The sequence below is a fragment of the Ipomoea triloba genome, chromosome 6 (genome assembly GCF_003576645.1).
Source record: "Ipomoea triloba cultivar NCNSP0323 chromosome 6, ASM357664v1".
Taxonomy (NCBI): domain Eukaryota; kingdom Viridiplantae; phylum Streptophyta; class Magnoliopsida; order Solanales; family Convolvulaceae; genus Ipomoea; species Ipomoea triloba.
Genome location: NC_044921.1, coordinates 24,148,692 through 24,160,224, shown reverse-complemented (window position 1 = coordinate 24,160,224; position 11,533 = coordinate 24,148,692). Strand labels below are relative to the sequence as shown.

At 37.2% G+C, this 11,533-nt stretch overlaps 2 protein-coding genes across 5 annotated transcripts; one reads left to right on the top strand and one right to left on the bottom strand.

Moving 5' to 3' along the window:
- The first annotated feature begins 721 nt into the window (after nt 1-721).
- LOC116022532 (THO complex subunit 5B-like) lies at nt 722-5,547 on the top strand. The gene is made up of 8 exons (XM_031263266.1): nt 722-1,020; nt 1,522-1,812; nt 2,000-2,336; nt 2,532-2,866; nt 2,956-3,212; nt 3,594-4,194; nt 4,272-4,406; nt 4,979-5,547. The coding sequence occupies exons 1-8, from the start codon at nt 817-819 to the stop codon at nt 5,258-5,260; spliced, it is 2,442 nt and encodes an 813-aa protein (XP_031119126.1). The 5' UTR covers nt 722-816; the 3' UTR covers nt 5,261-5,547.
- An 86-nt stretch (nt 5,548-5,633) lies between these two features.
- On the bottom strand, nt 5,634-9,719 carry LOC116022533 (ABSCISIC ACID-INSENSITIVE 5-like protein 5). Of its 4 annotated transcripts, none has more exons than XM_031263271.1 (5): nt 9,620-9,719; nt 7,753-8,980; nt 7,113-7,184; nt 6,971-7,000; nt 5,640-6,073 (listed from the first exon to the last, which is right to left on the bottom strand). In XM_031263271.1, the coding sequence occupies exons 2-5, from the start codon at nt 8,914-8,916 to the stop codon at nt 5,996-5,998; spliced, it is 1,344 nt and encodes a 447-aa protein (XP_031119131.1). In that variant the 5' UTR covers nt 8,917-8,980; nt 9,620-9,719; the 3' UTR covers nt 5,640-5,995. The 4 variants fall into 4 exon arrangements, with proteins under 4 accessions (XP_031119128.1, XP_031119131.1, XP_031119127.1 ...); XM_031263267.1 differs by lacking the exon at nt 9,620-9,719 and adding an exon at nt 9,239-9,574 and having other exon boundaries at nt 7,753-8,979; XM_031263268.1 differs by lacking the exons at nt 6,971-7,000; nt 9,620-9,719 and adding an exon at nt 6,578-6,607 and having other exon boundaries at nt 5,634-6,073; nt 7,753-9,576.
- Nucleotides 9,720-11,533: the final 1,814 nt, after the last annotated feature.

Here is an 11,533-nt window from a genome sequence, read left to right as displayed (position 1 = left end):
TTTAAATTTTTTTTTTTTTTTTTTTTTTTTTTTTTTTTTTTTTTTTTTGCATTATTTATTTATTTGACTAAAACTAAAAAATAAATAAATGAAGCCAAAGTCACGCTTGCTAAAACGAATCTTTAACCCAATAATTTAGAGTATAGTTACTATTACTATCAAAGCAGTCATCCACCGCATTGCGAGCCTAATTTCTGACAGACTGTTACGGGCCAGCTCGTTAAGCCCGAGAGCTAAAATTCATGCAATTCTAATTCGTTTCATGCGGATTGACGGCCCCGCATATATATACACACACTGTTTCCATGAGAATTTAATAAATCATTGTCCTTGTTTCTTAAATTTTAGCCAACGTCTCATTCATATTGGGGTGCCGATTAAGGATCTCCATATAAGTTGAATGAAATTTTCATATAATGGTAAGGTTAAAGAATTATGATCTCGAGTCGAACTCATATTAATATTATAGTGGTAGGGATCAAGATGTCATATGGCCAAAAAAAATTGTAAAAAAGAAAAAAGAGGGATCTTTTATGATTATATTATTAAGTAACTGGGCTTACATGTGGTAAGCCCAACGATGCAGTCATATACATGAATAGGTCAAATAATTCGGCCCAAATATTTTGCAGAGCCCAACCCAAGTTTCTAATACGGTATGGGCTTGGGGATGTAAAGTATATTCATTGAAAATGAGGGCCGAGGGGGAAGTGAAAAATATAGAGAGCAGCTGAAAATTTGAAGTGCTTAAGATTCTCAGGTCTCGAAGGAGGAGGAGGAGATCGAGGCGGCGAGAGAGCTGCGCCGTCGGAGCAGATGGACGCTACGATGGCTGAGCCAGGCGAAATACTGCCGGAGCGGAAGCCGGAGAAGTCTCCGTACGAAGTTCTTCGGCAGAGCAAAGCTTCGGTGGAGGAGATCGTTTCAAAGATGCTCTCACTGAAGAAGGAAGGCAAGCAAAAATCCGAGCTCCGAGAGCTCGCGACTCAGATTTTTCTCAACTTCGTTACTCTCCGCCAGGTCACTTTCGCACTTCGCATTTCGCATTTCGCATTTCTTTTGTATACGCTTCTTTGAGTTATGGTGAAGTAGGTATATTACTTAGCTAAACGCTGTGTCTATGTCGATTCTAATATGGCGTGGCTCATTAATTTATTTATTCTATAAAAATGGATTGCTCAAAGTGAAAATTGAGGGCAGTGGACGGTTAATACCATGAGTGATTGAAATTTAGTGATTAAATTGAATTTTAAGTGGTAATTAGGTTTATATGTAACTATGTAAGTATGCTGGAACAATTATGAAAGGTGTTTCTTGTATTATCTGTTGACCTAGTTGAATTTGTTTCTATTGTAGAGAATGGTAATGTGTGTGTGTATTAAAAGTTTCTTCCATGCATGAATTTATGTCATTGCTTCTAAATTGTGCTCTAGCTTTTAGCTGACAAAGCCATTAAACTTTTGCCTCAATCAAAGCCAGTCCACTGACTTTTTTGCATATGTATTACTCTGTATCTCACAGGCAAACCGTTCCATATTGCTTGAGGAAGATCGAATAAAAGCAGAAACAGAGCGTGCAAAAGCACCAGTGGACTTCACAACACTGCAGCTTCACAACTTAATGTATGAAAAAAGTCACTATTTGAAAGCTATAAAAGCTTGCAAAGATTTCAAGTCAAAGTATCCTGATATTGAACTTGTTCCTGAGGAAGAGTTCTTTAGAGATGCACCAGAGGAGATTAAAAGTTCTGTGATGTCAAATGACAGCACACACAATTTGATGCTCCAGAGACTCAACTTTGAACTACACCAGGTAAACCATGCCTCTGTCTGTCCATTTCCTAAAAATTTTGAATCTCTTCCTGGTTAAACTTCTATTATGCTATTAGACATTGAAGCTGGCAACTTTTGAAGGTACCTAGATTTTTGGATGAATTGCCATTGCTGGTAATTCGATGCTGAATTATGAATTAAGAGTGCTTAACTATTTGATGTGACAGCGCAAAGAACTATGTGAATTGCGTGAGAAACTGGAACAGCAAAAGAAGACACTTCAGGGGATCATAGCCAACAGAAAAAAATTCTTGTTGAGCCTCCCATCACATCTGAAGTCACTTAAGAAAGCATCCTTGCCGGTTCAGAATCAACTAGGAGTTCAGCACACAAAGAAATTAAAGCAACTGCATTCTGCAGAATTGCTTCCCCCGCCTCTCTATGTTATATATTCACAGTTACTGGCCCAGAAAGAAGCCTTTGAAGAGAATATAGAGATGGAGATTATTGGGAGTGTGAAAGATGCTCAAGCTGTTGCCCGCCAGCAGGCGACTAAAGACACTGGTAAATATAATTTTCATAAGTGATGGTGCTTTATTGGTCAAATGCATATATGGGAAACATCCCTTGGATTTTTTGTTTATATTTATTTTTTTTAGAGTTAGTTTCTTCCCTATTTAGTTGTATGTAATATATCAGATGGGCTAGCTCTTGTACTTAGTTTAAGTTCTGTTGTTATGTGGATTGTCTGTTTTGCAGCTAAAACTACCAGTGTTGATAGTTCCAAGTTAGATGAGGATGTGCCTGATGAGGAAGATGATGGACAAAGGAGAAGAAAACGTCCTAGGAAGGTTCCAAGCAAGGAGAGTTTAGATCACTCAGGAATATATCAAGCGCACCCTCTTAAAGTCATCCTTCATGTTCATGATGATGAGACTCCTTCAACACCCACAAAACTTGTAACTCTTAAATTCGAATACTTGATGAAGTTGAATGTGGTATGTGTTGGAGTGGATGGTTCACAAGAGGATATGGGCAATGACATTTTGTGCAATTTGTTTCCTGATGATACTGGCCTAGAGCTTCCTCATCAGGTTTCTTCTTGAGATGTTCAAAGTACGTTTAATTTAATGACTTTTTGTCATTTCCTTAACACTTAAAATTTTTATTGTGTATTCCACAGTCAGCCAAGATGATTGGCAATTCGGTTGAATTTGATGGAACAAGAACTTTGCGGCCTTACAAGTGGGCCCAGCATCTTGCAGGGATTGATTTTTTGCCAGAGGTGTCACCATTGCTAGGTGGCTCTGAAAGCTCAAATGAAGAAACAGCTAAGCAGTCTACTGTTATATCTGGTCTGTCACTGTATCGTCAGCAGAATCGATTGCAAACAGTTGTGCAAAGACTTCGTGCTAGAAAAAAGGCTCGACTGGCTCTTGCGTGAGTCACTGCACTGTATGTTTAGAATCATGGATCCTAATTATATAAATAGCTAAGAAGAGGCAGATTTGTTGTTGAAATTAGGTGGTCACATATGCTTTTTTCACCAGTTCGTGGAATATGTTGTGAAACTGAAATTAGAAAGTACCCGGTTATGTGTTTTGATTTCTCTGGCAGTTTCATCATATGATTCATTGTTTATACAGTCCTTTTTGTTCAAAGTCATGAAATGTCTGTCTAATAGTTCTTAAATTGAGGCTACACGGGTTTTCATTTCTAACATTTTGTTCTCTCATTCAGTTGGCACTCAAGACTCTCAAGTATATCTAGTCTAGTGGAATATTTGTAGAACATTTAAAGTTATATTCAACTGACTTACAGGGAGCAGTTTGATTCTCTAATGAAGTTGGAATGGCCAGTTATCACCTGTAAAAGTGTGCCATGGACCTCACATAACCCTCGTTGCAGTTTGCATGGCTGGTCATCTCTTGGTTCAGCATGCAATGAAGCATCGTCAGTTCCTGCTGTGGATGCAGAAAAGGTCCAGGGTCCTGATGTTTCAATGGAGGTAAGATCTGATACTTCAAAGGAAGAGGTTGAAAACACAAGAGAGGATGGGGAACTTCCGTCCTTAACTTTGGCTACTGCTGGAGTACATGATGCTACTCCCACACCAACTAGAGGAACTAATTCTGATCATTCCAGAAAGCTTGGTTTCATTTCAAAGTGTGTTATATCTCCCCTTAACAAGGGAAAGTCTCCAAGTTTTAAGAAACATGAGGAGGATTTGGACCTTATAATGGAATCTGATAGCGAACTGGATGAACCAGCTCAAGTAGAACAGGACACTGATAGCATTCCTGGAAGTACAGTGCCTTATGTAGATGACAAGTCATGGGCTGATTGCAGGGTTGAGGACTATATTCTTGTCTTAACTAGAAAGACTCATGATGGTGAAAAGACCATGAGATTAGAAGCCCAGGTAGAATCTTACGAATATTGTGTTTTAGTTTTTCCTTTTCATTTGTTGGCTTAAATTTTGGGCAATTCTTGTGGCAGGTTAAAATTAGCATGGAGTATCCTCTTAGGCCACCTCTTCTTAGACTGAGACTTTATGCTTCACATCATGAAGAGAGCTATTGCGAGGTAGATTACTCTGAGTGGTATAATGAACTCCGTGCCATGGAGGCAGAGGTAAGCAACCTTAAACTTTGGTAATAAATATAGCTGTATGCTGCACAATGTAGAGTTGTTATTTTTTCAACATTTCTATTTACTAATCAGAGAAACTAAAGCTTAATACTGCCCTTTCAACCCCCCACCCTGGTCTATCTGGCTGGTTCTAACCCATTGACACCATAGGAAAGCTTGCAAAACAGTAACACACCGAATTCTTAATCTTAAGTAGGACAAAAAGAATCCTTCCAAGATCTTAGCAAGCATGATGCATATGTGCAGATGCAATATTCTGTGTTGAGTATATGCTTTGCTTGTGTTGTATTGTCCTGGTTTGTTTCTCACTATCTGGTTGAATGGATATAGGTGAGACATTTTATTTACCAGCGTTTGTGAGGGTTTCTAACCCTTTCTTTCACTTACCAATAACCTAGGACTTTAGTTTTCTTCTGTAGATTGAGTTGCCTTTTGTTTTGTTTTGTTTTTTTGGTCAAGTGCTACTTGTTGACTTCTTGTGATATTCATTGATTTCAATTATTTTGGATAGCTCTCTTCCATAAGATAACACGAGTTGATTATGTGTTCTGCAGGTAAATGTTCACATAATGAAAACAATTACCCCAGACCAAGAAAATAACATCTTAGCTCATCAAGTCCATTGTCTTGGTATGCTGTTTGACTTTTACGTGGATGACAGGGCAACCTGCGACAGGGCAACCTGCTCTGAGAAAAGAATGAGTACTTCTGTAATTGATGTTGGTCTGTGCAAACCTGTCGGTGGTCAGCTTGTTGCCAGATCTTTCCGAGGTAGGGACCGAAGAAAAATGATCTCATGGAAAGACAATACATGCACACCTGGTTATCCTTATTAGTTATTAGGATATGCTTTCAGGTCAAAGGACAGAATGCCAGCAGCTCTAAGTAGCTTTCGAGTTCCACCGGTAAACATGAATAGCAATACTCTCAATATTTCTATACTGTATCATGCATTGCAGGTTTGTTTTTGTCTGTGATTTGTACAATGTAGCCTTTCTGTGCTGTATTATGCATATCCAATCAGTATCATATCTGGTTGTGTAAGTTCATTATATCGTATTGACTTTAAAGCCATTATCGGGATTGCATTTGAATATATAGATGAACTGTTTTCGTTGGTTAACATCTTCTACAGCCAAGCAGCCATGTGCTGACCTTTAGCTCTACATCAAGAGTGCTTGTGCTGATGCTAAGCTGAGTTTTTGAGAATGCTTCTAAACTCAAAAGCTGGTAACTATTTAGCCTGTCAACTGTCAACATATGAAAAACTAAACCGTAATCACTACGAAAGAGTATAGGTTTTATAACCAACTACACATTCTACTTTACTGCCTCTACTTATGCATGATGCTGCCTATTAAAAATTTAAAATACATCTCAAAACTCATCTAATTTACAGTGAGAACGCTCTGTTTCTATGAGCAGCAACATCCTATCTTGGCCAATATGCCTAACCCATTCTTTTACCATAAACCTGTTTGTGTTCATCTAAGGCATCGCCTTTTAGCTCCTTGTTGAATATTATTCATCCAGCAACATCCTATCTTGGCCAATATGCCTAACCCATTCTTTTACCATAAACCTGTTTGTGTTCGTCTAAGGCATCGCCTTTTAGCTCCTTGTTGAATATTATTCATCATCTCTAGAGCCTGCAATCACCAAACACAATGCTTTTAATAGCCATTTTGACTTTGAGGATGCAAGTCTTGCATAAAACATGCACAATACGAAAATCTCCTTTTCCTCAATAGGGGCATTCGAGTATATTGGACAATGGATATATCATGCATCAGTACATCACTACTGTGTCAGAATCGTAGGTGGTGGGATGAGAAAGACAATGTGTTACTATGCATAACTAACTATTAACAGTAAGGGAAATTAGTTCATCTAGGATCGCAGTATAACTAACTTATAAAAATGCATGTTATATTAGAAAACACTATAAAGAGATCTCTTCGTTACTTAATTTAAACTAATGTTCATTTCAACTAGTTAATCTTCCCAAAAGTTCTTCTCTTATAAAGATTTCAATGTAACAGGTGGTGCTTTAACATTGATGCAATTTACTTTTCAACTATACTTATGCTACAGTATAACAACTCTGGCAGGTTTTAAAAGTGTGTGTATGTGTCTGTAAATCATGTTCATACCATATTTTTCTGCATTTCCATAATCTCAGCCTGCAGCAAAAAGAACATGCTGACACGTAGGTGGTGGGATGAGAAAGACAATGTGTTACTATGCATAACTAACTATTAACAGTAAGGGAAATTAGTTCATCTAGGATCGCAGTATAACTAACTTATAAAAATGCATGTTATATTAGAAAACACTATAAAGAGATCTCTTCGTTACTTAATTTAAACTAATGTTCATTTCAACTAGTTAATCTTCCCAAAAGTTCTTCTCTTATAAAGATTTCAATGTAACAGGTGGTGCTTTAACATTGATGCAATTTACTTTTCAACTATACTTATGCTACAGTATAACAACTCTGGCAGGTTTTAAAAGTGTGTGTATGTGTCTGTAAATCATGTTCATACCATATTTTTCTGCATTTCCATAATCTCAGCCTGCAGCAAAAAGAACATTTTCAGTTAGGTCAGTAAAGGGAAATTAATGTCTCCATGCATGAGAGAACTGAGGGGAAGAAAACAAAAACAAAAACGAGGGTAAAAAACTGACCTGTTTCTTCTGTAGTTCTTCGTTTTCTTCTTTTAGTTTTGCAACTTCTGCTTCTAATTCCATGGTGTAAGCCTGGTAAAGATTTAAAAAAAAAAAAAAAAAAAAGAACTTTAGTAAATGCACAAAATTTACAAAAACGAGTTCTTGATCATATGTTTTTTTCAATTCAAACAACACACAATAATGCCATAGTTACTATGGCCTTTTGCAGTCTTGAAGACTATTGAAGAATGGTATTGGCAAAATTTCAATTCATGATGCTTTTCTCTTTTTGAAAAATGACATCTGTCCATAAAGCATGTACAATGTTACCTTTTCCTACAAATCAGAAGCTTAAAACTTCTGATGAATCTTAACCACTCAAACCCATTCACACAAGGCCATGTTACAGCATGCACATTACCACCCATGCTGCACAAGGTATCCAAAAATGTGAGGAGTTTGGAGATGCACCAAGTCGCATATAACAAAAGCAAAACTTAACTACCCTAAAATTTAGAAGGTGACAAGTAGTTGAATCTCGTCTTTCTATTTGTTATGGAAAATACAAGTGAATAAGATGAAGAAATCAACTGAGTATGTCTATGCATGATATTAAGGGGTTTTGAAGTAGAGAATATTGTAAAATTTGTAACAGTACCTGCTTCCGAGCCCTTGATCTTGCAGCTGACTCTCTATTTTTGATCATTCTCCTCTGTCTTCTTTCAACAACCTTCTCAATTGCACTAGATTTCCTGCCACGTAGACTGCCATTGAACACAAAAGGAACTGGTGACACGGAAGATGTATCACCGTTACTCTTTGCAAACCCATCTGACGAAACAGCAGGGGATCGTGTAGCAACACTAACCCCTCCAGCTCCCAAGCCTACCATACCCATCCCACCACCATGCAATGCAGGGCTTTGAACAAAACTACCATTCATTACAGCATTATTACTACCATTCATTGCTGGATCAGAAGTTCCCATAGCCACACCCCTTATTCCATTACTACCTAATGGGCTAGTATTCGGGATTGCCATGGGAACAGCATACGGCAAAACAGGTTGCTTTGGGAATAGAGGTTGCTGGTGTTGTTTCTGCTGCAAGTGTGCTGTCCCAAGCTGAGGCTGGGCAGATCTGGCGCCGTTGACATTCAGTGGCATACTAGGAGATTGGATTTCTATTACACTCTTACTTTCATTGGTCCTGTTAACCATCAATCCCGTGTTCTGTCCAGCTTGCTGAAATCCAAATCCAAGTCCAGAATTATTCAGAGTGTGCGTTAAATCGCCAAAAAGAGCAGCACTCTCAGCAGCCTTTCCAGCAGCCAACTGTGCCTCCTCTCTCACAACTCCTGCTCTAACCAAGAACTCCTCGAGCGTTATCTCCCCTAACGTCGGTTGCCTCTGTGGAATATTTGAGGCCCCAAGAGCACTTCCATCCTTCCCAATATCATACACCTTAGACATATCCCTCCAGACCTCATCAACAGTCTTCTGGCTCAGAGTCCTTGGAAGTGTCAAGGACCCTTGTCTCTGCAGATACCCCCCAGGGCCAGGCACACCCCCTTCTTGTGCTCCACTGCTGGGTACCATAGTCTGATTCTCCTCTGCGCTCCAAATATTCTTCAGCAACTCATCCATGTTCATTGACCCAAAATCCTTCCCAATCCCACCCATGCTGCTCTGGAACTCATCAAAAGTTAATGAGTAGACTGAAGGCTGCCTTGTTAGCCCAAAATTCCCCGGAAACCTTCCCCCACCACCACTACCTCCGCCACTCCCAGGCGGCTCATTACCGAAGTTCAAATTACTCCCCATTTCACTACCATAACATAACAGCACACCAGGCTTATTTCCAAACCTCACACTGTACTCTTCAATCTTCACAATCACAAAACAAAGACGGATTAAATTAATACTTGAATTCTCTGCTAAAACGTCTCTTTACACAAATAATTTCTACATACACCACACACGCAGACATCTACTAGATTCATGCATGCTCACCAAGCCTACTCAGTCATACCTATGCCTATGCGTATACAATTATTATACTATACGAAATACCGAGCAATAAAATTTAAAAAAATATATATCAAATTCTACTCCATTTCAGTTCATTTGCAAACATCCATCTCACATTTTCCTCCTCCCGCACTAATTCCAGAATACTAACTCCACGCAAAATTCATACATGCAGACACATAGCCTTCCAGTCTAAAACCAAAAACAAAAAACTCTTAAAACATTAGGCGATTTCAACAGATAAAACTCCACCGGACGACAATCCAAAAAACAAAAACACGAAGAAAAACTCAAAAAATAAGACGTAAAATTGAAGAAAAACGTCCAAAATTCAGCAGAAGCGAAGACAGTGCAGAAATATCAAGCGAACAGCATAGAACAAGCTTAATCATTGGCCAATTATCTATAAACAGAAAGCATATTACTGTATTCAGCAGAAAATTTACATCGAAAACAGAAAGCTAGAAGAGATTTGTTTATACATTGATTTTTACCTTTTTTTTTTAGATTTTCTTTTTTTCTCCTTTTTTTGTTTTTTGTTTTTTTCTTTTCCTCTCTCCTTCTCAGATGTTTGCTGCTGCTATACGGCTCTGCGTATGGGAACTTCTAGGCTACAAGTGTCTTACCGCGACATTTTATTTTAGGCCCATCTTTCTATTATTATATATAAAAAGCGAATTAAATAATGGGATCATGGGGCCCAGAGCAATGAAACGTGGGCCAATCAGGGTGGAGTCGGAGAGTTTGGTGCGCTGGAAAACCAATGATAACGAGCTAGGTGGGAGGATCTGGTCCGCCCACGTGCTCCCTGAATGGACGGTGGAGATGCGGCTTTGTTTTTAATCAGATTGGTGGAATGTGACCCGGCATAAGTACGCACGACGTAAAACTGCTGTGTGGTAACCACTAACCACTGTAGTGGGTTTCGCATTGGTATTTGAAATATAATAATTGAGTCGATTTGAGTCTGAATATTACAAGTTTGAAATTTGGTTCAACTTAAAGTTTAGCTAAGTTAAATACAGTGTTGTTTTTTTTTTTTTTTTTTTTTTTTAGTTTGAACTCGAGGTCTCGAAATCTGACAAACGAATTTGAGATGAGTTGTGCTCGTAAAGTTTAATTTGAAATTGAAAAAAATCTAATTCAAGAATTTTTTTATCATGACACACACGAACCATTTACTAACTATCACAAGCTTTTGAGTTAAATAGCTTTCATGTTTAATTGTTCAAGTTTGGTACGAAAATGTAAGGGTTTCTTTCAAGTTATATGTTTATAAATTTCACTTCTAGTTATTTATATAAAAATGAAAAAAAAATTCAAATTAATTACAGAATTACACACAAAGTACAAAGAATTTTCTTCGTCTCTAGCCTAGAGATGAAGATGACGAGGGAGTGAGGTTTTTTATTTTTATTTTTTTAATATTTACAATTATTAAAATAATTTTTAAAGTATTTTTTTAATAGGATGACTGTCACGTCAACGATTACATGAGAAACATGTCAACTTTGGTCGAATTATGTAATTCTGGACAGTTTAGTGATCTAATTATAAGTTTTTTTAGTTGGATGGTCAATTATTCTTTTGTGTGTAGTCCGGTAGCTAATTTGAACATTTTTCCGATTAAAATTGATCTACCAAAAAATGATCTGACTTTGTTGTGGAAATAATGTATAAGAATTTAACGACAGACACATCCGTAATTTACTTCCTCCACCCGTCTCCCTAATAGAAGCTATAATAATAAGCTATTAAATTTGAAATTAAAACTTAAAAATTATTATTTTTGATTGTATATAGTTTTATATAAGCTGCTCGTTTATCAACAGTTTCAATCATTTTTTATTGAAGTAGGGAAGACTTTGTATGTGAACATACAAGCCATAACATTATGTATGCTATACAATAAGCCATTAGCGGCAGAATTTGAGCATTCAATTCGGGACGGCTACTCCAACGGCGATGGGATCAGTGTGAAACAGTTGGGTTTTATACAGAAACCTGGCCACATATTTTTTTCTTGAATAAAGGCTAGGTAGTAGGTAGATAGTAACAGCCGCCAAACCTAATTTAGTATGCTTTAATATTTATTGCGTTGATTTATCATTTTTTTATTATAAATGCAGCAATTATTGCCACTTTCTAATTTTAATATACACCATATTTGCATGTGGTATTAATAACAAAATTATTATTTTTAACTTAATACAAACATTAAAAATCATTTATAATATTTTCTTGTATATTCTTTGAGATTTTTTTGTTAGATATTTAGTATTCATTTCATACAGGGTAACATATTCATCAACGGTAATATTGTTATAAATCATTCGTGATGACTGTTGAGACACAAAAATGAGAAATTAAAGTTAAATTTATAAAGATTAAGCAATGTTAATTATGTTAT

Excerpts from the sequence above, each read along its gene's own strand:
- LOC116022532 (XM_031263266.1), top strand. The coding sequence starts at position 817 with ATGGACGCTACGATGGCTGAGCCAGGCGAAATACTGCCGGAGCGGAAG. Across the intron at positions 1,021-1,521 it reads ACTTCGTTACTCTCCGCCAG|GCAAACCGTTCCATATTGCT; the intron begins GTCACTTTCGCA and ends TGTATCTCACAG. Across the intron at positions 1,813-1,999 it reads TCAACTTTGAACTACACCAG|CGCAAAGAACTATGTGAATT; the intron begins GTAAACCATGCC and ends TTGATGTGACAG.
- LOC116022533 (XM_031263271.1), bottom strand. The coding sequence starts at position 8,916 with ATGGGGAGTAATTTGAACTTCGGTAATGAGCCGCCTGGGAGTGGCGGA. Across the intron at positions 7,001-7,112 it reads AAGAACTACAGAAGAAACAG|GCTGAGATTATGGAAATGCA; the intron begins GTCAGTTTTTTA and ends TTTTTGCTGCAG. Across the intron at positions 6,074-6,970 it reads TGGAAATGCAGAAAAATATG|GCTCTAGAGATGATGAATAA; the intron begins GTATGAACATGA and ends TGGTGATTGCAG.